This window comes from Brienomyrus brachyistius, chromosome 22 (genome assembly GCF_023856365.1).
Source record: "Brienomyrus brachyistius isolate T26 chromosome 22, BBRACH_0.4, whole genome shotgun sequence".
In the NCBI taxonomy this organism is placed as follows: Eukaryota; Metazoa; Chordata; class Actinopteri; order Osteoglossiformes; family Mormyridae; genus Brienomyrus; species Brienomyrus brachyistius.
The window spans coordinates 8,040,538-8,065,053 of NC_064554.1; the positions used below are offsets into that span (position 1 = coordinate 8,040,538).

General features: G+C 42.3%; 1 protein-coding gene across 1 annotated transcript in view; it reads left to right on the forward strand.

Annotated features, from left to right (window-relative positions):
* LOC125718016 (protein sidekick-1-like) overlaps positions 1-24,516 on the forward strand; it is a 284,877-nt gene that overhangs the window by 211,655 nt on the left and 48,706 nt on the right. Inside the window, exons 9-17 of the mRNA XM_048991479.1 lie at positions 3,243-3,437; positions 4,880-4,996; positions 5,279-5,446; positions 7,384-7,486; positions 7,774-7,944; positions 12,729-12,865; positions 15,296-15,443; positions 18,708-18,848; positions 20,419-20,600. Coding sequence (XP_048847436.1) covers positions 3,243-3,437; positions 4,880-4,996; positions 5,279-5,446; positions 7,384-7,486; positions 7,774-7,944; positions 12,729-12,865; positions 15,296-15,443; positions 18,708-18,848; positions 20,419-20,600 — 1,362 coding nt within the window. The remainder of the gene's footprint in view (positions 1-3,242; positions 3,438-4,879; positions 4,997-5,278; positions 5,447-7,383; positions 7,487-7,773; positions 7,945-12,728; positions 12,866-15,295; positions 15,444-18,707; positions 18,849-20,418; positions 20,601-24,516) is intronic.

The window sequence follows — 24,516 nt, forward strand, 5'->3', positions numbered from 1 at the left end:
GGATATACGTGAATTATATTGTCAGCATAATACACATACTTAGCTCTTAAAGTGACCAGGGAACAGGAACAGCTGGCAACCACCCTGTGAGTCGACTGTTCATTGTATTAAAAGTTGCTTATATTATTCCAAAAGCAGGCAGTGCAGGTTCTTGACCATCACTGGCCTTCTTCTCAGTACTGACATAATGAGGGATTCACGCCACGTGAGGCTGAAAATGGAGGAAACTTATCTGTTCATCTCTTTGTTCCTTTATTTGGGTGAATAAAAAGGTTTTTACCAAAAAAATGTCAGGTGGAACAACCAAAAATTATTATATTTCATAGTTATTTTCCAAATGAACACCTTCATCAAATAATAATTTGAGTGTCTCTAATGCATCAGACGTTGCTAATTCTTTTTTTATATTTATGGTTAGTAATAATATCAAGTGCGAGGTATCCCTTCCTTTTACAGCCCCCTAATTACAGTGGTACCTCGGTATACGTCCGTAATCCGTTCCAGATCCTTGGATTTATACCAAACAGGACATATACCAAGCAAATTTTTCCCATAAGAAATAAAGGGAAAATGATTAATCCGTTACCATGAAAAAGAATCCTATTGTTATTGGCATATTATTCATTGACGCGGTTGTTTAAAATAATTTAAACACTGCTTAATACTAAAATACATAAATGCAAAAGCAATTAGATGAAATAAATGAAAATAGAGTTATAGCGCGGGTTGTTCACTGAATGGTAGCAACTGGCATACTGGCGCTCAGGGGCAGGCGTGGCTTTGTCTCGAGAGAGGAACACAAGGGTAGCGCGCAATGTCGTGACTCATTTTGACCGATACAAGATCTAGCACGTGAGTCGTATTCCAAACAAGGTCATATACTGTACCACGCAACATTTTTCGCAACCAAACAGGACATGTACCAAATTGGACTTATTCCAAAGCGGACGTATACTGAGGTACCATTGTATTAAATAATTATCTGGTAAATACATGATTCTAGATTATAGTATATTATTGGTTAATTACCACAGAGAAATCCTCACTACTACTCTCTAACCCTGGTAATACCATAGAAACAAACAAAGCTTCCTTTTACAGTCCAGTTTCAGCATACTTACTGAGTAAATTGTCATGTTTTACTTACTAATGTTGCAGAATAAACATTCTTTAGTGCACCTTGAGGGTGTACCTGCGTCCATAAAGAGCGCCATGTAATCATCTCTGTGTTGATTACATGGAAAAGGCAGTAATCTGTTACAAATTATATGATACTTAGTAAAATCTGAATCTGAATCTACAAGAACGTACCCAGTATTTAAAAAGATGAATGATCATGAAACGTTTCCTGCGAGGGTTGTTACCAGGTAAATATACGGTAAAATATAATAAACCCTTTATAAATGGATGTATCCATTAATAATAACTATTTAAGGAAAAGTAATGTATTTGAAAGTACTAACCTAATTTCTAACTTGGGCTGCTGCCAAAATAAACCTTGGATTAACTATAATGCTAATTTACATCAATGAGTAATAGAGGAGGGGGGCGGCAAGGGGGTGCAGTGGATAGGACTGTTGCCTCACACCTCTGGGACCAATGCTTGAATCTCAATATATCTGGAGTTTACATGCCCTCCCTTTGTGGTTTCCTGCAGGTACCCCAGCCCTTCACCTAGCCCAAAAACATACGGAGGTTAATTGGAGTTACCAAACTATCCATAGGTTTCTGTGTGTGTGTGTGTGTGTGTGTGTGTGTGTGTGTGTGTGTGTGTGTTGGTGCCCCATCCTGGGTTAAGTGTAGTGAAAGTGAATTGTTATTATTGTTGACACCTAACAACAAAATATGTCCTCTGCATTTAACCTGCAGTATATGCTACTTTACTGGTCAGGGATTCAAACCAGCAGCCTTCTAATCACAAGCACACTTAGCTGATTATTAGACCACCACTGCCCCACAACTATCCCCTGAATAGGACAAGCAGTTACAGAAAATGGATGGGGGGATGCACTAATGGAGGAGATGTTTCTATGAATTGGTTGCCGAATTTCCTAGAAAGTTCGTGATTATATCTTAGTTATTACCAGAGGTGGAGGTTTCAGGTCCTGAAAGTACAAATCCAGACAAGGATTTTGTTTCAACCAACCAGTTCAGTACTCTGTGACTGTGACTCTTTATGCTCAACTGGTTGGTTGAAACAAAATCCTGGTCTGGATTTGTACTCTCTGGACCTGAAATAGCCACATCTGGTTATTACCAACCTAAACCGGTCACAAGTACACAGTAGCTGAGTGATAGTGGAGATTTACGTACTACGTATTACCTGTTGTAATTAACCAATAATAAACTATAATTTAACGTATATTTACCAGATAATTACTTAGTAATTAGGAGACTGTACAAGGAAGGGTTTCCTAAATGAAGCTGCACCACCTGCCTTTTTAAGGTCCTTTCAAATTAAACAGATTGCTTGGACACCTGCACAAACATTTGTCCTTGATATCAAGATTATAAATAAAATTTTAAAAACAAATATTGAGTTTTACCGTATTACAATAATTTCATGGTTTTCCATGTGTTGTACCACCTGACAGAAAAACTCTGCAAGCCTAACCGTGAGTTGAAAATGGTCATTTTGTCAATATTTGAATTAGATCTACAGTACTGTACCTTTTCATTGCATCATGAATGTCACTCTGAGTCTTATCGATGATGAAACATCCAGTGCACTATTTTCTGAAATGTCTTTTAAATAAAAAAACCTCTTTTTCCTAGTAGTGCCACCTGATGTTTGTTTTATCTTAATGGTTTTAAAACCAGTGTTTTGAAGGCTTTTCGTGAATTTAGACCATTCATAGAATTATTTTGTCTAACTAGTTAATTTAATTTTTAAATTACTTACATGCCAATGTTATTAATTTTCTTTCTTTGCTCATTTGTTTGGATGGTCGCAACACCTGATATTGTTGGACTTTGAGATACAGAAATGTCAAAACTGTATGTTATTTAAATATATTCAACATATATTCCAATTGAAGAGGTTTTATGTAATAATGTTAGGCATGACATAAATTTTTAAAGGATTAAAAAGGATTTAAAAGACAAAATGCATATTATATGATTCACCCTATTGTTTATGATGCAGTGAATGATTGATTTCTTTTCCTGTTTTGTCTCCTTTAAGTTGCTGAGTTCTTGTTCATTGGTTACCCTGTACATACACACACCTTCCTTTCTTTCAGGAGTGCCCACGCCCAAGATGGAATGGTACAAGGACTCCGTGCCACTCAGCAAGCTGAACAATCCTCGCTACCGCATCATATCTGCCATGGGCCTGCAAGTTCGGAGGGTGCACCCCAACGACGCCGGAATCTTCCAGTGTTTCGCCAGGAACAATGCTGGGGAGGTCCAAGCCCACGCCTATCTGGACGTGGCCAGTAAGAGCAGATCACCTCTGTGACAAAGTGACACAAGGGACAAAGGTCCAGGCTGTGGATAGTTATGAAAGGAAGCTAATGGTGGGTGTTGATCCAGTTCTTGACAGTGTTCCATGGAGGTCTGTACAGTGAATTCTGGTGCCCCTCTTGTTCTTTATAGTTCTAGCACTATCCAGAAGATTCTGATTTTGGCTATATTTGCCTGAGAAGTTATATTATGCAAACCTCGATGGTCCCCATGATGTGAACAATCCATCAGCCCACCTTATGTAAAAGAGGATTGAAGTGTTTTGAATGTTGCATGTTGGGAGTGTTATTTATGTAATGTGGCATGTTGCACCACAGTAGTCTTCCGTAATGGATGACAAAGCCTAAAGCAATAAAGCAAATTAGCCTAGTGTGTAATTAGTGCTCTTTATAGACACTCCAGCATGGTTGGCTAGGAACTTACATCCACTGAGTCAGTACAGTGCTTTCTGGAGTTGCCTGTTTATATTTGGCTTTAAATGAGCTGCCTAATTGGTACGGAAGGAGTAGAACCAAAAGTTTGTCAGGTCATTTCCTGCCAAGAGCGAAACCGATGCAGTCTAATAAGCATCCAGGCACTGGGGGCCTTGCCTTTCTGGAAAGGGACCATGTCCTATTGTGGCTCCTGTTCGTTTGCAGGAAGATGTTGGTTTCAATGGGCACAGAGCACCGACCTGATGTAAAGAGAACAAACGATTTAGCCTGTGGTTATTTTGTGAGCTTAGGGAATCTCGTATCAACAGCCCTTGCTTGCAGCCGTGTTCTTGGTGACGCATCGATTCTGAGGCCCAGACTATTTACTGGCCACCGTAATTAAAACAGTGAGCTTCATCCAGCTGCTTTCCTTTTTATATATATAAAAAATATGTATTTTTACTGCCTTTAAATGAATAAATGAGGCACAGCAGCAGTCCAGCCTGGGTCCCCATCCGCCGCCTCTGCCGGAGTCTGGGCAGATGCGGCCTTTGGTGTGTTTTGACGTGCTGTCCCACCTTCATCCACATTATTAGCCAGAGGCAAATCAAATTGGCCTGGTGGTTTTATGATGCACATCCCACATTTCCAAAAGGTCATCCTTTCACGTGCCGATTTGACGTCTTGATGTTGCAGTTTAAACGGCTCACAGCTTGCCGTCCTGGGAGTGTGCTTAGCTTTTTGTTATTTGCTTTCCGTCTCTCATGGAAGCCTGCCTTAAAGGTGCCCTGGGTAATCAGTTCCTCCCTGAATCCCAGCTGCTCCAGTGACACTGACCCTGCATTCTGACCCCAAACTTTCTTCACATGTGTATCCCTTTGGACAAACACGTCTGCTAAATAATTAACTGTAGGAAGGAGAGGAGGGTCACCACTGTAGTCTGCTTCCTGCAGTTTTACCATCCTGAGCCAGGCAGACTGCTGCTGTTTCTCACTCTGCAGGTATGGCCCCCTCCTTCACCAGAGCCCCCACTGACATCACCGTGACGAATGGGACTGCTGCCACCTTCACCTGCCAGGTCTCAGGAGCCCCCAAACCTGCCATCACCTGGAAGAGAGGTACCCACAATTCCCCTGGCCCGTGACCTGAGACCATCTTCTCTTTATGTAGATTATTAGGACCGTGTCTAAGGCTCAGGGTGTGTGTCAGCTGACTCGGCCTAGGGTGTCACCAGTGATCACGCAGTAAAGGCTCACTTGAGGTTTCCACATTGAAAGGACATTTTAAAACATCAGATTCTTATTCCAGTTTAGCAGCAACAGTAGAGTCAGTCTTTCATCGGTGCCATGGAAATTCAGTCATTATTTCTAAGTGCTGCGTTTTTATTTATACTATTACAGATGCACAGATCCTGGCCAGTGGTTTAGTCCAGATCCCACGTTTCATACTGCTAGAGTCCGGGGGACTGCAGGTGGAGCCTGTCCTCCCCCAAGACACGGGAAACTACACCTGCTATGCCACCAACTCCGAGGGCGCCATCACCAGCAGCGCCACCCTCACCGTGTGGAGTAAGATTTATTCAGTCTTTTCCGTCTGATCTTTTTCACACTTTGCAGGGACGTTGTAAAGGTGACAAACTGGAAGTGAGCAAATTTTGAAATTGTTCACCCAAAACGGTAATGGAAAAAAGAAGGGGAATCTCAGTTATTTGATTCTGTTAGTAAGATAACACATTTGACAGATATTTATTTTCCAGCCTTTTCCAACATGATCAGGACCTAAACTTAAACATATCTAAACTGAAGCAGTGCGGCAGATTCATAGCAAAGAAAAGGGCAGCTCAGAGATTTCACCTTGTCAGCATAACTCAGAAATTATTTGTCTAATCTTTTACACACAAAGTATATTGTATGGGTGAATATTTCGACCTGTTCAAATTCGAGGGACATTTTACTGAAATTGAAGCAGTGGCATTAGTAAGAACAAAGAGAAGGATAAATGAAATATGAGGCTTGACTTTGTGCACAGGATAAATCTTTCTGTTATTATTATTACTCAATGTGATCTTTCATTAATCTTATTTCTACTTCACAAAAACATTATAAAGATGAAAATTTATAAAATCAATCCAAAATTGTAACAAAAGAGGGCAGAAAACAGGAGCTGCGGCACCATCTGTTGAACACAGGCATCTGCCATCAAAAGATATTCCGTCAATCTTTTTGCAGCTCCTCTCCACCCCTCCTCATCTAAATTTACCTTGGAGGAATGTAATCATGTCACTCAGTCATATTGAAATCAGTGGTGAAACATGTTAGAACAGGCGCAGTTCGGGTGAACCTACTGTAATTGATTAAGACATGCCACACCAAGTGCTCCACGGTTACCGGATAAATGGCTTTATCGTGCACTCAGATCCCACACTTTGCTCTCAATTGTGTGTGTGTGTGTGTGTCTGAGTATCTCTGAAAAAGAGAGTGATTAACCACATTTACCCTTTCAAAATGTGAGATCAACCATCAGGGCAAGATAAGGTGAATTGTTTGCCAGTATTCCTTGTTGATTTGTGAGCGAGGAATTGGTATACTCTAAGTAAATGAACCAAAAGTTAAAAGCACTTTGATTTGTAAATACTGTTGTTGTTGATTGTAGCTCAAATATATAGTGTAAAGAAGAATGTCAATTCCTTTTTCATTTTTATTATGCAAAAGGATCATGTCAGTGTAGTTATGCAGGTTAATCAAAGGTGAGGATTAGAGTTTGCACCCCAATATGGGATACAATTCATCTTGTATTTTCTGTCTGTGTGATCATAAGCTCGATTTATTATGTTGCAGGCAAATTAAACAATTTAGTATAAGCTCTATAACACTCCTTTAGTTCAACTGATAGAGCATTGTGCTAGCAACACAGAGCTCACAGGTTCAAATCACAGGTGAGTTGCGGGCCTCACTTCTATGTTAAGACTTTTGAGATAAGTGTCAGTTGTGTGTAAATTAATTATATATATTTTAAATAAATTAAATTAATTTATAATTTTATACATTTATATATATAGATGTAATTTTTAAGACTTGGACATTAAGCCATGCAAAAAAATACTCATACAGGTGAACACTTAGGTGGTGGGGAAATTGGCATGTAAGTGGAATGTACAATAAATGAACAGGTGTACTGTAGTTTACATGTTACTACTAGGACTCGCGTGAAAATTCCTTTATTGGCATTCACACTTCCTTGATCCATCCAGTACTTCTATAAATTGTATGTGTTGGTGAGTGTATGAGGAGTATGAATTAGATGGGCAGAACAGGTGATGAGGTTGTCCAGGAAACACAATGCTGGCATTCTAACAGCGCCCCTTTCCAGATGAATGTGTGTTCTCTTGCTTTCCCTGCCTGTTGACCCCAAGCCCAAGTGAAGGATATTAGAGATCTTACATGCAAACATGAAAGATGTATTCGATGATTTACTGTCCAGTAACCAGCACCTCTGATTTTTCCAGGCCGAACCACCATCTCCCAGCCGCCCATGGAACGGCGAGTTATCAAGGGGACGACAGCCACTCTTGATTGCCGTGCGACCCATGACCCCAGAGTGACAGTAAGGTGGGTTTTCCCAGTGTTCGTGTCACTTGGGTCTTTTTGCCTCACAGTGTTGCTGGAGAAGGGTCATGGGGTGGTATGACTGTTCGAGGTGGTTAACGGCGTGCATTTGATAGCTGATTATTCCGGTTTGGGTTTCAGGAGGGCTCACTGTTATACCCTTTCTTGAGATAATTAACCTGATCTGCTGCATTGAGGCTCCCAGATATTGTATAAAGCTTAAGTCCACTGGCTCACTCCACAGAAGTCAGATACCTTGGGCGGGGGGGGGGCATCTCGTGCCTTTGCAGGTATGTGTGGCTGAAAGATGAAGGCGAGGTCATCCACCCCCGTGGACGCATCAGCTTGGCCGATGGCTCTCTTCACATTAGCCAGACCTGGTCCGGGGACATTGGGGACTACACCTGCACTGTCCTGTCCCAGGCCGGCAACGACTCCCAGTCTGCACGGCTTGAAGTCATGTGAGTGCTTTTAATGCCTCTTCGTTTCCACATTTTGTTCAGAGTCATTCAATTCTCAGGTGCATTTTTCTGTATATCTGACCCAAAAGTGCTTTTAAATCAGGTTCAGTTGATCTTTTCCCTTCATGGAGTCACCCACCCAGCAGTGTGGTGTCTCAGGGGGCCTACAGCTGTCCCAGGCAGCTGTGTTTGGCAAATCCTCTCTCAGAATGCTTTGGTTCCATTGACTTTACTCTGATTGAGTGCGGAGGGGCTGTTGGTTGCTCTTGTAAAACATCTTCTTCATTGCTCTTTCTTTTTGGGAGGATTCACATCCCCCCATAATTAAGACAACTTCCAACCAAGACAGTCCTCAGAGGAAGTAATACTTAGAGTTAACCTTTTGGAAATTCATCCTTCTGTTCATTTATTAACTTACAGTCCAGAAACTGTTCAATCTGGAGGTCTTCTGTACCAGTGATTAAATATTCCCTTTCAATAAAATATACCATACCTGACCACACCAGTGCATTGTAATAGAAAACAAGTAATGAGAAAAGTGGATCTTCATTCCTATATATTTAGGTTGCTTTTCCGCCGTACCAACTACGGTAATTTTGGCATGATACTTTTGCTACGTTCCTTATCCATTTACTTCCACACAAATATCAGTACCAAAAGTTCTAATACCAGCCCAACCGGGGTACTTCTTTGGTGCTTAAATACTTTGGTGTGGGGCTTTTAAAGGCTTTTTTGTCAGTTGATTATTGAGTTATAAATAGTTTTATATGATAAATATTTATAGCCATGCTTGTTCAAAATGTAATGCACTATAAATACCTTCATAATGCAGAAAAAAAGCATCCTTGATTCTTATACTGACCATTATAATGCATTATGAAGGTATGTATAGTGCATTATGGATGAGAGCTCCATAGATCATTGAAAATGCATAATAGATACTATGATGTGTTATGCCTTTTTAGTTATAGCCATGTTTTTAATACTTTATTAATGCATTTTAATGCATGTACTTCCAACCAAGAAATCTGATTGGACAGGAGTGTGATTATCAGAGTATAGCCACACTTGGACATTTCACATCAGGTGTATCACTCTGCTTTACAAGTATATCTATAAACTGTTACTTGTGCTTCGTTTCCACCAGCACAGAGCTGGTGGGCTGATTCCCACTTGGTATCTTCTGGGAACCTGCCTGTATTTCACTGAAAGGTTTCTATGTTTTCCGTTATGTCGGATTAATTTTGATCTGTTTCGGATTTTAAGTTTTTATAATCTGCCGAACCGAAAAAAAATGTTTTCAAAGTATGTCATCTTGCGCTATGTCTCTATTGACTTTATTCCACTTTTGTCTCTGTAAAGGCACCCGGTCTGTGTATAAGTGACTTTATACTCTCACTCGCTGTTTTACCCCTGTCCTTTTAATATAGTAGACGCGCAATAAAAGAGTCTACTATAAACTGAACATGATCTCTATAGTCACTGGAGCACTAGAACACTACAATGGAAAGCTGTTTCCGCAAATTAGCTGCCTAGCTGTTTTACCGCGGCCACTGATGATTTTAGACAAAACTATATCGTTCATCCATTGAATTTTCCAGGAATCTGGAAGGTTTGGCTGTGATAGCCCATCCCACTTTCACTGACATTACGGGAATTATTTTAATTTATTTCTTTATTTTGCAGAGGTCTGTAAATGTCTAAATAAATAAAAAGAAATATACTGTATCTTATTGCTGTTTGCTTTTAAATGTTTCTCGATGAGCTGTTGCATAGAAGCAATAACATCTTTGCTTAAATGATGACTGCTTTAAGTAAAGTGAAAATAAGGGAGAAAGGGTACAAGAAGATCCTAATGGCATGACAAGAAATAAAAAAAATATATATTGTGTGATATACTTGGGCTGCAGGATTTTGGAAAAATTTTGAATATTGCATTACATGGAGGGAAGCCCATGATGACACAAGAAGAACATAGAAACTCCAGACACACTGTGAGAGCAGAGACGTTCCCAGGTGCTGTGCAGGCTGAAACCATAAGCATTAAGCATGAGTGTATTTTGGATGCCATTTCAGAGAGAGGCTGGAGATGTGAGTGACGTGTACATGACATATTATTACTCTCCTCTCCACCGTCTTTGAGATCCATGTCATACCCACATCCTCACAAATTAATGCTAATTATAATTATATTACTTATTCCCTTATTTATAATTACCACAGGAAAGATTTAAATGTAATTAGAATACTGAGTTCTTACCAGGTAGAGGCCATAGTGCTAATATTTATTACATTTATGCTGCAAATTAGGATGTATGATCATTAAAACAGTAATGAAATATATAAAAATCTATGTCGCAATTAGGAATTGGAACTTTCACTGTTTTTATAGATGAGGTCTTTAGCAGCCTATGAGTGCTCAGGATTTGGATTTTTAAGAATGTAATTGATATTACTGCAGCTGAGTTGGCAACACTTAAGTGGGGTGGGTTTCCTCCGTAAGAATACAGCCTGCATTGCTGATTGGGTTGAGTGTTTCTCTCTGAAATTGTCCAGCCCACCCCCACCAAACCCATAAGAAGGCCTCAGACTGGCCCGTCTTAATGAGATGGCCTCGTATAATGTTACTGCACGTCTCATTGGAGAAAAGCAGGTGTATGTGTGTGCGGGGGAGTTCAGCTCCCTGAATCGTTTTTAGTTTGAGATGAGAAATAATTTATTGCTTTATGAAGTAATCACTAAAATAAAGTGTAGGGAGCCGCCCACTGGCCCAATGGCGGAATCCAATGGCGCAGCCGAAGGCTGTGAATGCGTGTTGGTCCTTCCAAGCGCTCCTGGGAATTACTTACCCTTTTTAATATACAAGATATTCTTTTAGACATATATCTGACTCCATTTTATTAATGACCTTATTTCAGTATATTGTAGTCATGACGTTTATGTTGTTCAGATTACTTCGGGACTCTCCTTTAGATTACCAACTCTAGTTTACCCCTGACGAAGGAGTCCGCCAGATTCGCCTCGGCCGACAGGGCGATCCGTGGGCTCGTCCCACAGGGTTTGTCTTAGAGGTACGGAAACCGCCACCATTTAAGACAATGTCAGCCTCTGATTATTCGGGTCCCTCGACCTATATAATTCCCCAAAGGCTCAGTGTCTGCCAATTACTGAGCATGTGGGTGCCTCGGAGATTAAGCCGATGTTTACCTGAACCACATGTACGTTCACCTCAGAGGCTCAGCCGGGGGCAGCCCATATCATAACATGTGTCAACCTCAGTGGCTGTGACGGCGCACCTTTTGTTGCGGTAGTTTGTACGAGGTTTTACTTTGGGCTCGTCTCAGGGACTCCGCCGATGCCGCCCATTGTCTTACCATGTGAGCGTCTCAGGGACTATGCCCGGTGCCTAGGAACATAGTGTGTACGCCCCTCAGAGGGTAGACCGGTACCTTTCATCAGCATGTGTTGACCTCAGAGGTTAAGTCGGCCCGTAACTGAGCGTGTGCGAACTCCAGAGGTGCGGTTTTGGTATCCACTTAACTTAACTTGGGCAGTCGAGTTTGGGACCCGGATAAAGGGGATTTAACCCAGAGGCTGCAAGATAGTATTTACCACTTTAGTCCTAATCAGGATAGAAGCCCAATCTGGAAAGTTTATAAAGAAGTTAGCAAATCAGACAGTCATGAAGTAATCAAGACAACATTTATTAAACATATTACAATATATAATTATTGACATGTGGCCACATACTTGTAAATACATTTGGACAAATACAATATTAAACAATCATATTCCTCAGCTGAGAGTGCACAAAGTTCTGCGGAAAGTATCTGACTACAGATGGACTTTCGCCCAGTTCTCTGTGGGAGCTCTGATTACAGAGTGACTCCCCGAATCCTTCTGAGGCCCTTCCTTAAGTATCCAAACCATGTGATGGCATGTCTCTGAAGACTGACCAATTTCGGTCAATGGTTAATTTTAGGGCCATTGTTGGCCTTGGTTCTCAAGTCCCCAGCCAATCAGATCACTTTAGGGGGTGGTCGTAATTCCCTTGTTCTGCCATGTGAGAGGCTCTCTCAGTTTGGTGGGTTTAGCCGAAGTTTCTATAGTTCTCTTAGGGAAAACTATACTGCCTTAAATCTGAGTGTATAACACTCGCCGTCTCATGCCTATTCAAACGAGACCAAACATGCGTGTATTTGTCCCTAACATCTATGTGTGGTGAGTTATCCTATTTCTAGTGGAAAAGGTGTCTGTGTCTGGGGACTGACAGCTGTTGTTCTGTGGATTGACTGTGGAACTCCGGCCACTCCAGGGGGTGAAAGGTCTTGCTTTTTCTGTATTGCTCCAGTTATTCTCAGGAGCCGGCAGGGCTTTGCCTTCCTTAAAAGGGATGGTTTGATGCGTGGAGTCCAATCTTGCCTGGGCCAGTGGATCCTTTTCTTGGAGTTCTGAAATAGACTGATGCAGGCTGATCAGAGTTGGGGCCTGCAGGACCTATAAGTTTTATGTCCTTACAAAAGCAATGGTTGGGATGTCAATCTTTCTAGAGATAGCTAGTAAACCAATCAGAAACATAAAGATGAACATCTGTCAGTGTTTGCTCAAAGTAGACCATGCGAGCGAGACTGCATGTGCAGGTGGGATTCCCCCAGGAACATGTAATCCTTGACTGGGGCCTGTTCTGAGAGCCTAGCTACTCTACTCAAGGTGTCACGCGCACATCAGATGGATTAGACAACCCCACCCTGCCAACATTTTCTTCTTGCTCTTCTATCCCCCAGAGAGCTGCCCCACTCGCCAAGAAATCTCCAGGCCAGGCTGAATGCCTCAGACAGCCGGGCCGTGGACCTGAGCTGGGTCCGCCCATTCGACGGGAACAGCCCACTACTGCATTATGAGGTCGAGCTCTCCGAAAACAGTAAGTGTCTCCCCCCACCAGTTAGCCTTTACTGTGGGTCTTTCTTATCCTGCTTTCCACAGCGAGATGAATATGAGATGACGGATATTCTGTATTTCTTTGATGAACTACAAATCAAGATCAGTGGGGCAGGTGTTTTTTTTCTCGTACTACAGTATTAATCTCTCAACTTAACTTTGGTATTACATTGCAGTTGATTCGTGTTGCATAAAGTGAAAGTTACTTTGTTTTGGAAATTGGGCAAAAATAAAGACATCACAGAGGATGACAAGCCTGAAGACCTGGCCGTTTAGGATATTGGGCATTTAGTTTTAAGGTCCAAAAAACTCTAAGTTTTAAGAAAAACTGAAGCTTGAACAGTATGTTGAACAAGTACTCAGCTAATAAGAAGTGTACATGCCTCTGCAAAAGTTTATAATATTGACTAATGCAGGCTGGTTCAATGTATATCCGTACATTTCTGCTTTGACTTTGGGTTTCCTTCAAGCCTGAATCTCACTTCATTTGATTCCATTAAAACACTTTGAAATAGGCAGAAATCATTCATAAAGCCTTTAAAGTATATTTTGAAAAGAGTTGATTTTGAATCTCAGTTTTTCCCCATCTCCTGCCTCTGCATACCTGTAGATGAAAGCGTCTGGGGAATGATTCATGAAGGGGCATGTTTTGAGAAACCTGCCCTTACAATCTTCATGGCTGGTGATTGAAATGTTGAGTGAACTCATTCCTGAATCGGCTGGTCTTGAAAATTAGTCTTTGACAGAGTCTTGTGAATTAAATCTTTATTGCAGGGTCATCACTAACATCTGAACGCATTTCTCTCAGTATTTTTACTGATAAGAGTACATTAGCTGTCAATGTCTCTGCCTTTGGTTGAGAGATGACGCATGGTGGTGTGTATCGCGATCGCCTGCAACGCCTGTAGCCCTGCCCAAAAGTTCCAATTCAAAACATTGCAGACACATGGCACTGTATAGGCAAAGATATGGACCTGTTCAATAACAGAAATCACACTAAAACTGAAGCAATTGCGCTTAGTGACATCAAAGGGAAGGATGAGATGATTAGAGGCTTATAGTATCCTTGTGAAAAGGATCAGTCTGTTTGTTATTATTTACTTTATTTGATTATGATCTTATTACCACTTCACAAAAACATTATATGGATTAATATCAACCTGAAATATAAAAATATACTATTGATCAGATTCAAAATCACCTTCAAGTTGTAACTGTAATGACAAATGGGACATCCCAGGAACATTGTACAGGTCAGTAATTCTAAAACTGTGAGGTGTGAGATGATTTTTTTGAATATTCCATAATAAAATTTATATCGATTTTTGGCTGCTGGCCTTCCCTTTTGACATATTTTATCTGTAGCAGTCTGGTAGCCAGTTGACAAAACGTTTCGTGGGGAACTGAGCAGAATTTATGGTGGGAGAATTTAATTCTGTCACATTTTTTTAAAGAGGTGGAGAGAGTGTGTAAGCTATGTAATAATTTTTTCCTTGGACTATGGTATTTTCATTTGATGAAATGAATCACATGAAGTGCGCCTGGGTCTGCTTTATCATGCATTTGGACCTGTAACGTCTTCGGTGTAGTATTTGGCACTCGGGGACATACATTGATTTGTGCATCACTGCTCTGGATTAGACATTTATGAACTGCCTAACAATTAACAGTGCCTCCCATTGTCATGCATTTGGGGGAATGGATTTGCAGTGAGATGCAGACTGATTAAACGGTCAATATGGCAAATGGATTACCATTTCAGATTAACACTGTTTTTAAATTTTAAGCCCATTGCAGTGAAATACACTTATTCTTCAGATAATATATAATTGCAGATTTAGAAATAAAATATGTGACTTAAGAACCACAGAGATTTAAACTTCTTAAAATAGTAACATGCCAAAATATATAACCTTCTGTGTGGGTGCTGTCAGATCATCGAATGAGCAGGGATCGGGGAAGCAGGAGCAGGGAGAATGAGGGGTTTATTCAGTAGAACAGCCAGACAAGGTACAAGACTTCAATGAAAGGACTGGGGAAACGTACTTGAAAACGGACTGAAATACACAGGACTAATCAGAAATAACACGAAGCAGCAGGTAAACGCGTGATTCCAAACGAGGTCATCGAGGGAGCGTGGCACACGGGAGGATCGGATGATCAGGCGTGAAAGGTGGTGTATGGCTCTGCTGGTTAAGGGTTTGTCCTCAAGATCAGAACTTCACTGGCTGAAATCCCATGGTCCCTTGAGCAAAGCCATTAACCCCAGTTCCTCCAGGGGGTGGACGACCTGTATTGTACATCACTTTTGATGAAAGTGCCTGCTAAATAAATGAATGTATGTAATATTTTCATTCTTGTTATAGTAACTGATTTAGCTACTGATTATCTGTGCCTTTTACCTAAACATTAGACTCTCCGTGGAAGATTTACCTCCCCGAAGTGGACCCCGCCCTGACAGAAGTGCTGGTAACAGGATTGACTCCGGCACGGACTTACCAGTTCAGGGTGTGCGCTGTCAACCAAGTGGGGAGGGGCCAGTACAGCAGCGAAACAAACAGGTGCGCTGTCCTGCCAAAGCTGACCTGGTACATTTGTGAGACCTATCACATGTTCCTCTTCTGTTTCCCAAAAGGAGAGCAGCTCCAGAGTTGTACTGCCTGGTGTACGTGAGCCCTCATTTACCTCCATATGTTGACAGAGATGCACGGCCATCCTGCACCCTGTTTTCATGAACTTCCACGTGAGCTAGGTACAGGTCTAGGTGTCTGATGCTGCAGTTACATTGGAGATGTCCTTTAAAACACAACGTGATGGGCTGTCACCTCCTTCCCAGGAAATATGATCGTGTCTGTCACTGAATTCCCCAAATATTATATAGAAAAACATCTACGCCTGATTTCATTTAAAGACCAATTTCCCTAAAATTCTCCAATGACTTTTTTCATAGCAAAAGAAGGACAGGGCAGGTGCAGAAAACACTTGATCTTGTGAACAAAGTAACTTTAAAAATATCTGGTGGATTTAAAAAAGAAATGCAGACACATTGTATGCGTGATGCACCAAAATTCAATCAGCACATTATAGTGATAACTAAGAGAAAAGCAGTCCCAGAGAGCTTCTTAGAAACTTAGAACTTCAGAAAAACATTATATGGATGAAGAGCTACATCAGATTCTATTTTGAGACAAATCGCACCAAAATTGAAGAGGCAGTTCTAGGTGGCAGCTAAAGGAACAAAAGGACATCTTCAGAAGACACGTGAACTTTTGAACATGGCAACTCTAAAAGTATTTGCTACACCTCTTTGAAACTTCCCAGGAGCATCGTGTAGGTGATCTGGGACCTATTTCGTTTTGAGGCAAATCGCACATTAATCTGAAGCGGTGTCACCTAATGGTGGCACATCAAAGGACAGCCACACATGCAGACCTGGTGAACTTGATTACATCAAGTCAGTCAGAGTTGTGCTTTTAATAAAGATCGTTCTGGAGAGGTGGGGAGAGAGAGTGTAGGGGTGTTAGAGATAATAGTGGTTGGGGGTGTGGGATGAGAATAGATTAGATGGGCTGGAGGGGGGTGATGGGGCTGCCTGGGAAATACATTATTGTCATTCTGACAGCACCTACTTCACTTTCTTCATAGTCTTCCATGCGTGTAAGTCAAAAAAGCATGTAACTGTGTGCTTTTTCCACATATGTCTGTTCTACCATTGACGTAAGTCTACGGTTTACACCCTCTTAGGCCAGATACACACCAATTTATGGGCGAGCTGCCTGTAAACGAGCCTTATGCTCATTCTGCCATTGATTTAATCACTTTTAATTGCTTTTCCGACTACATACTCTGTAGGGCTGTATTATGCCAAGTGCCTCTACATGGCCAAATGCAAAATTGCATTTTCAGAAAGACTAACAAGAAAAAGTTTTCACATTTATTATCTACAAATAAACGATATGATCCAAGATGCATGCTAATTACTTTATGTAATACAAGAGTATATCAAATATTCCCTGCATCCATCTTCCATACCCACTTGTCCTATTCTGGGTCACAGGGGTCCTGAGCAGATCCCAAAAGCTACGGACTCATGGCAGAAAATAAGCTGGGATTGGGCCACAGCCCATCAGAGGGCACATGCACCATTTACGCAAACATTTTATACTAAATCCAAGACAAAGAGGGTTATCCTTCAGAGGAGCTGCGTGACCTGAATTACCAGATTGCGTGCAGCAGGAACTGTGTGCCCCGTGCAGGAATAATAACCCCCCTCCCCCCCCTCCGGGTACAGTACAGTAAATGCACAGTGATGTATAAGGCTTCCCAAACCCATGGAAAAATCCAGCACCCCCTGCCCCACCCATGCTGGCCAATCAGAGTGCAACCTTGTCTGGGCTGTGATACATCATGACCATACATATTGCAAACTTTAACTAAGGGAGAAAGGTCAGGGGTGCCAATTTAGAAAAGAAAAACTTTAGGGACTGTCATAAAAGGCCATATTTTGACAATTTATATATTCAATATATTCTCATAACCCCATTTAATCTATAATATCGAATATTGATGAACTTATTAAAATTTGAACCCCATACTGATTAACTCTTGCATGCCCCCTAATTAATTCTTAACTTTTTTCATGTATATATAAAACATTTAGAACCTTAATTTGTATGAATTAGTTTCTCAATGCAATTCCCACCCCGACAACCTTCCTCCTTCTTACTCTCATCACTTGGGTCGTATATATGACTGTTTCTAATGGGTTATCTGCCTCGCTGTATAACATACTCAAAACTCTCTCATTGGGTATGTGTTAGTGGCCAAACCCCTCGAGGTGTGATGTAAGGTTGAATGTTTTTCAGATAGTCCCCCCCTCAATGTGTGCCTGCCTCCAAGCTTTAATGCCCATAAAGTTACTTTTAAACATCATGCACAGCTTCTCTGCTGCACATTTCGGTTTCTGAGGATCCAGACTGTGTCCTCTTTCCTTTATTTAACGCTGAAAGTAGATGGGCCTATATAGAAGAATCTTTATTAGATTCCAAAAAGGAAGTAATGTGTTTTCATTGGGCATAGAAGCAAACAAATCTCTTCACTGTATATGGCATATTCCTGTCTATTAATAGCTTATCCATAAGCTGGAAAACACAGGGCACAGGACAGGGGAGCAGCCTAAATGGGATGTCATTGGGATGAGGAATGATGTGAATGGGCAGGCGCTGTAAATTCAGAGCTTATTTTCAGATATCCGTAGGGTGTGTGAAGGCATCTTAGCATCTGAATGAGGACCACTAGGATCCTGAAAAACACTGGGATGCCCCATGTTACTGAGATAATTCCCTGCTTCCCCTCACGCATCCAACCATTAAGCAATGTCTTGTGGTCCTGTCATCGTCGCAGGAGGCTTCTCGCCAGCCTTGCTCTTCGCCCGGTTCCGCAGAAAGGGGCCTCAGCTGTCGTGGGGAACCAGCTCCCCCATCCGTCACTTGGGTTCCCCTCTGCATTTCTGATTCTCAGCTTCAAATGGCCCTTGTGTCTCCAAACTTAAACTTAAACGTAAACTTCTTCGCCTCACTGGAGGCCATGGGTCACCAGTGAGATCGGAGAGAGAGCCTCCGGCCTGTGAAAGTATGTGGGTCGCGGGATACCATTGTTTTATGATAGAACCACAAAGGCTGACACTCTGGGTCAGCTGATACTGGTGCCTTAGTTCAAGACGGAAATCTACCCCAAGGCCTTCCTGTCTATGAAATGACCCTCTCAGGTCCCCAATGTAAAGAGGTCTCTCTGCTGTGTGATTAAAGCTGTTCCCTTATTTTCAGGCTAATGCTGCGGGAGGAGGCTCCAAGTGCCCCCCCGAAGAACATTGTGGCTAGTGGCCGGACAAACCAGTCCATCATGGTGCAGTGGCAGCCCCCTCCAGAGGCCCAGCTCAACGGCGTGCTCAGGGGTTATGTCCTCAGGTAGGCCTCAGCTAAACGGCGTGCTCAGGGGTTACGTCCTCAGGTAGGCCTCAGCTAAACGGCTTAGATAAATGTATCTGCTAAATAAATGTAAACTATAGGTAGGCTGATATTTACATTTACAGCATTTGGCAGATGCCCTTAGCCGGAGCGACTTACATAAGCGCTTTGAAGTCTCATCAGTGAATACATTCTAATACTGTTCAATAGAACCTGGCTAAGAATACTGTCACTCTAAATAAAATGTTGGCAAGTAATGCAATTTTTTTATAATAATGAGTGTAATCCTGGAAGTGCTAATGCACTTCTGAAAGAGGTAGGTCTTTAGCCTTCATTTGAAGGCATCCAATAACTCAGCTGTTCTGATATCTGGTGGAAGTTCATTCCACCACATAGGTACCAAAACAGAGAAGAGTCTTGATACATGTCTTCCTTGCACCTTGAGAGATGGTGGGACCACTCGCGCAGTGCTGGAGGATCAGAGAACGTGGTGCAGTGCAGGGCGAGATAAGTTGCTGGTCCATTTTTGGCTTCATAGGCAAGCATCAGTGTTTTGACCCTGATGCGGGCAGCAACAAGAAGCCAGAGCAGGGAGTGTAATAATGGTGAGGTGTGGGAGAACTTGGTTAAACAAGTACCTGAGTGGCCTGTGTGGAAAGAAATGGACCAACCCTTCTGATGCTGAAGAGGAGAAATCGACAGTTGGAAAGATTAGCGATATGAGAGGAAAAGGACAGGTGATTGCCTATGGTTACCCCAAGTTTACGGGCAGTGACTCTAGGACAAATCGTAGAGTTGTCCAGGGAGATCGCAAGATCCTGGTGTGGGGATGGATCAGCTGGGATGAATAGCAGCTCGGTTTGCTGGGGTTTCAGCTGATGAGCTGTCATCCGTGATGTGATGTCCGCCAGACATGCAGAGTTCCGAGTGGAGACTTCAGTATCTGAGGGAGGAAAGGATAAGTTGGGTGTCATCTGCATAGCAGAAATAAGAGAACCCATGTGAGGATATAACCTCCGCAAGAGATCTAGTATAGAGGGAGAACAGAAGAGGACCAGGAACTCAGCACTGAGGGACAAAATTGGAGAGTCTGTGTGGAGTAGATGTGGACCATCTCACTCATCCATGTCACTTGATATGACCGGCCTCCTAGGTAGGAAACGAACCATTGCCATGCTGAGCCATGAATTCCAAGACTTAAAAGAGTGGAAGAGTCTCATGGTTGACCATGTCGAATGCTACTGAAAGGGCAAGGAGGATGAGAGCAGATGACAGTTTGGCTGCTCTGGCAGCTAACATGGCTTCATGTCAAATCCATCTTTCGCTTTTGAGGGTTTGACTTCATTGATATCATTGATCACAAACCACCCCACTCCATTCCAGTCTGTGTTAAAATCCACTTGTAAAACTTCACTGATGTTGAAGTCACATGATAGGAGAAGAAAATGGTTTAATTGGTGAGGAGTCTCCTGCTCATGGTTGATTACAGTCAAAGTTCTAACACCAAACAACTCCTGACAGGTCTGGCTTAATCAATCATATTCCCCCCCTGGGGTTCCTGTAAATCAAGGTATCGGCTGGCAGGCCTCCCTGGGGAGTACCAGCAGAAGAACATCACCAGTCCTGAGATCAACTACTGCCTGATCAATGAGCTCATCATCTGGACACAGTACGAGATCGAGGTAGCGGCCTACACTGGAGCAGGCCTTGGAGTGTTCAGCCGGCCCGTGATGGAGTACACGCTACAGGGAGGTCAGTGTGTGCCTGCCACAAATTAATTAATTCTGACTTGACAATATTGTAAATTAGGTATTTGTGTTTAGAGCACATACATAGGAATCACCCATACATTTATTATTGTCATCTTAACTGTTTATTCTAAACTTTTATGGCACGTTACACTTTGGGGGTGGGGGGGCATATGCAGGGGTTGAAAAAATGAAACTGAAACACCTAGTTTTAGACCACAATGATTTATTAGCATGGTGTATGGCCTCAGTTTTTGACCAATACAACATCAGTGTGTCTTGGGAATGACAGATAAGTCCTGCACAGTGGCCAGAGGGATTTTGAGCCAATCCTCTTACAGAATAGTGTCCAGGTCACTATATGATGCTTTTTGACTCACCTCTCCAAAGCACCCCAAAATGGCTCAATGATATTCAGATCTGTGCAGACTGTGCAGGCCAAAGTAGATGTTCTGCTTCACTTTCATGTTAATGAAATCACTCAGTCTTGCTATGTGTATCGGTGTATTATAATCCTGATATGCAGGACCACCTTCAAGGTGCAGTGTGTGAACCACTGGGTGAACATAATCCTCCAGAATAGTTTAGTCGTCCTTTTCGGTGACACGTCCCTCTCTATATCAAGTAATGGGCCTAGGGAATTCCATGATATTGCAACCCAAATCATCACTGTTCCACCCCCATGTTGCACTCTAGGTAAGCAACAGCCTGGGTAGTAAGCCTCTTTGGGGCTTCTCCACACTGTAACTCTTCCATAACTCCCCCACATGTGGGAAAGACAGTAAAGGTGGATTTGTCAGAGAACAATACGTGTTTCGCATTGTTCACCGCCCAGGATTTGTGCTGCTGGCACCACTGAAAGCGACATTAGGCATTCGCCGTAAGATTTAGCTACTGTATAGCTGCCCGACCAAGTCAAGTCAAGGTGCACATTTAATTATGCAGTGACCTCGGCAGGTGTGGTTTTATGTTTTTTTGGATACAATTTGGGTTAGTACTCGGACATCCTTTACAGAAAGCTTTCTCTTGCATCCGCTGTTACTCCCGTTGTAGGTGGTCTGTCCTTCATGGTGGTATGCCAACATTACCCTGGGTGCTGTGGTTCTCAATACACCACAAAGACTTGCTGTCTTGTTCACAGATGCGCCAGTGAGATGCATGCCAGCAAATTGTCCTCCTTTGAACTCTGTCTCCTATTATGTTGTGTGGATTGCAATATTTTATGTACAGCTGTGCTACAGTATTACTCTCCTGATTTAATTTTGACACTCTGCTCTTATTGATGGAATGTGCAGTCAGTGAAGAATTTAATCTACATGAGTCCAAAACTAGCAAGCATTATCTGACAAGTTACCAAACTAGCATTCGGAGCTGTGCCGCTAACAAACACTGCAATAAACAAATCACCTCCTATAAATTCTCCAGAACCTTCAAAGTAGGAGTTGTAACAAAGTGACGTGTGTCAAAGGCCATTGAATACTGACTGACTGTATCTCTCTGATGACCACGGTCTGTAATGTGAAAAAGAGAATTTCTGACACAGGGTAATAAATAGACTTATTATGTTGTCAATCATCACATGTGTGTGGAGTTTGCATGTTCTCCCCATGTCGTCGTGGGGTTTCCTCCGGGTACTCCGGTTTCCCCCCCCAGTCCAAAAACATGCTGAGGCTAATTGGAGTTGCTAAATTGCCCGTAGGTGTGAATGTGTTAGTGAATGGTGTGTGAGTGTGCCCTGCGATGGGCTGGCCCCCCATCCTGGGTTGTTCCCTGCCCAGTGCCCATTGCTTCCAGGATAGGCTCCGGACCCCCCGCGACCCAGTAGTAGGATAAGTGGTTTGGAAAATGGATGGATGGATGTTATCAATCAGGCTGGCAGACTGTTGAGGTTGGTGGTGCCCAAGTGATATTTGTGAAATTTCACGCTCACGGGAATTTTCTGCCCCTAACCCTCACAAATGTGAAGGGGTGACTACTGTATTTACTGAAGTTTTCCTTAAGTTTGGAGTGCGGTGCTCCACTGTCTTTAGATTTTCTATTTGGACCATCTTGACTTTTCTCTCACCTTTTCTTCTTGATTCCTGCGTTTGCACACGACCAGTGTTTTTGGTATGAAGTGCTGAATTTCTATGACTGCATCTTATTTATTACTGCTGTTTTCCTTTATTAAAACTGTAAAGTACAGTTCCCTTCAACATCCCCATAATACATATAGCCATTTAAAAGGGAATATCTTATTTACTAGGGTTTGTAAAATAAAAAGCAAGATCCAGACTGTGCCCTTGCACACGGCCCTGCAGTCTCATGTCCTTTTTTGGGGATTGGTGGGGCGTCTACGTATGCTTACGTATGCCTTACATATGCTTACATATGCCTTTTAAACACATTAAAAATCTGACATACTGTAGACTTTTCTTAGGATCTTCCTACTATTTTTCTCAAGAACAGATTTAAGAAAAAACTTGATAATGGCGAGTGAGGCCCAGTGTTCTTTGTAGGTGGTAGAACCTTTCAACAAGGCAATATTTAACTTTGAATATCTTTATTACAACAAAAACACACTGAAGACCATGGTACCAGTCATATTGAGAACTTTCAACTGCAACCGCACAAAAATGCATATACAGTACCCCTTGGAATCACCTAGAGCAATGTTTCTGAGGATTTCGTGTGCGCTGGTCCTTGGAAGAAGAGAGCGATGGAGGGAGGGAGAGAGAGAGAGAGAGAGACAGAGAGGATAGCATGGGATCTATGATCAGAGACCGTGTGAGCCATTTCTCACTCAGTGGGAGTTATGCTAGGTCTCCTAGATATACCCAGGTGAATTTGTGAGTCTAGTCTTCACTCAGCCAGCCTGACAGTTCTCCTTGAGGTGAGACACGATGCAGACCTGAAGCGCAGGGTCTCCAATTCCCCTCAGAACTGGCAGTCTTATGATTACTTGGGGAAACATAAATATAGACATTCCTCTACTTATAAATGTTCAACTTACGAACTTTCAGACATTTGAATGAAAAGGATTAAAAGTCCGATTTGTGTTAGCTGGGCTCCCGTTTCCTGTCCGCAACATCAATTTTTTTTTCTGCGCTCCAGTTCCGCCTAGTACGACTTCTGGCCGCTACTCCCGCCGTACTTGCGTGCGTACTCCCGGCATCCTAGTTCTTAGTACTTGCGTATGCCCTTAAAATGATGTTGAATAATGACTTACGAACATTTCCAATTGCGAACAGCCCTTCAGAACATATCTCGTTCGTGAGTAGAGGAGCGTCTGTATATATAAAAATCTTAAATAATAAATAGCCTCTACATACAAACACACCTTGACTCCTAAGGGACTATCGCTGTTCTTTGATTGTCAGAAATCCTGGCAGAATAGAAACATCTGTGTGAATCTTCATACAAGAGCTTAATGAAGCTTCGGTGCAGTTCATTACGGTGGAAGGGTGAGATCCTGAGCTGGATATTCTCTGTGATAATGATTCCTTAACCCCTCAGGTTCTTCCCCAGCATAAAGGACCCCAAAAACAGGCCCATTAAGTAGCGATTTGAGGGATCCGACTGCTGGCTTTTTGAGACAGATTAAAGGAATGCCGTGCTGCAAGTGTTCACTGGAAAATCCACTGGGGTGCCATTATCAACTGCGAGATTACTGCTTAAGAGAACACACCCCTGTGGTTATGCCTCCCTCTAACATACCAGCAGAGTTAAGAAGCACCCCAGGACTATCCCTGTCTCTCTTTGAGGTTTCATAACATGGGAGACTTCTTCATTAATAAGACCAGCAGTGGTCTACCTTCAATTACATGGGAGAACCCTTCAATAACATGGGAGACTTCTTCATTAATAAGGCCAACAGTGGTCTACCTTCAATTCCTGCTTTAGTCAGCTAGAAGTTGTCTAGAAGTGACTGAAAAAACTGA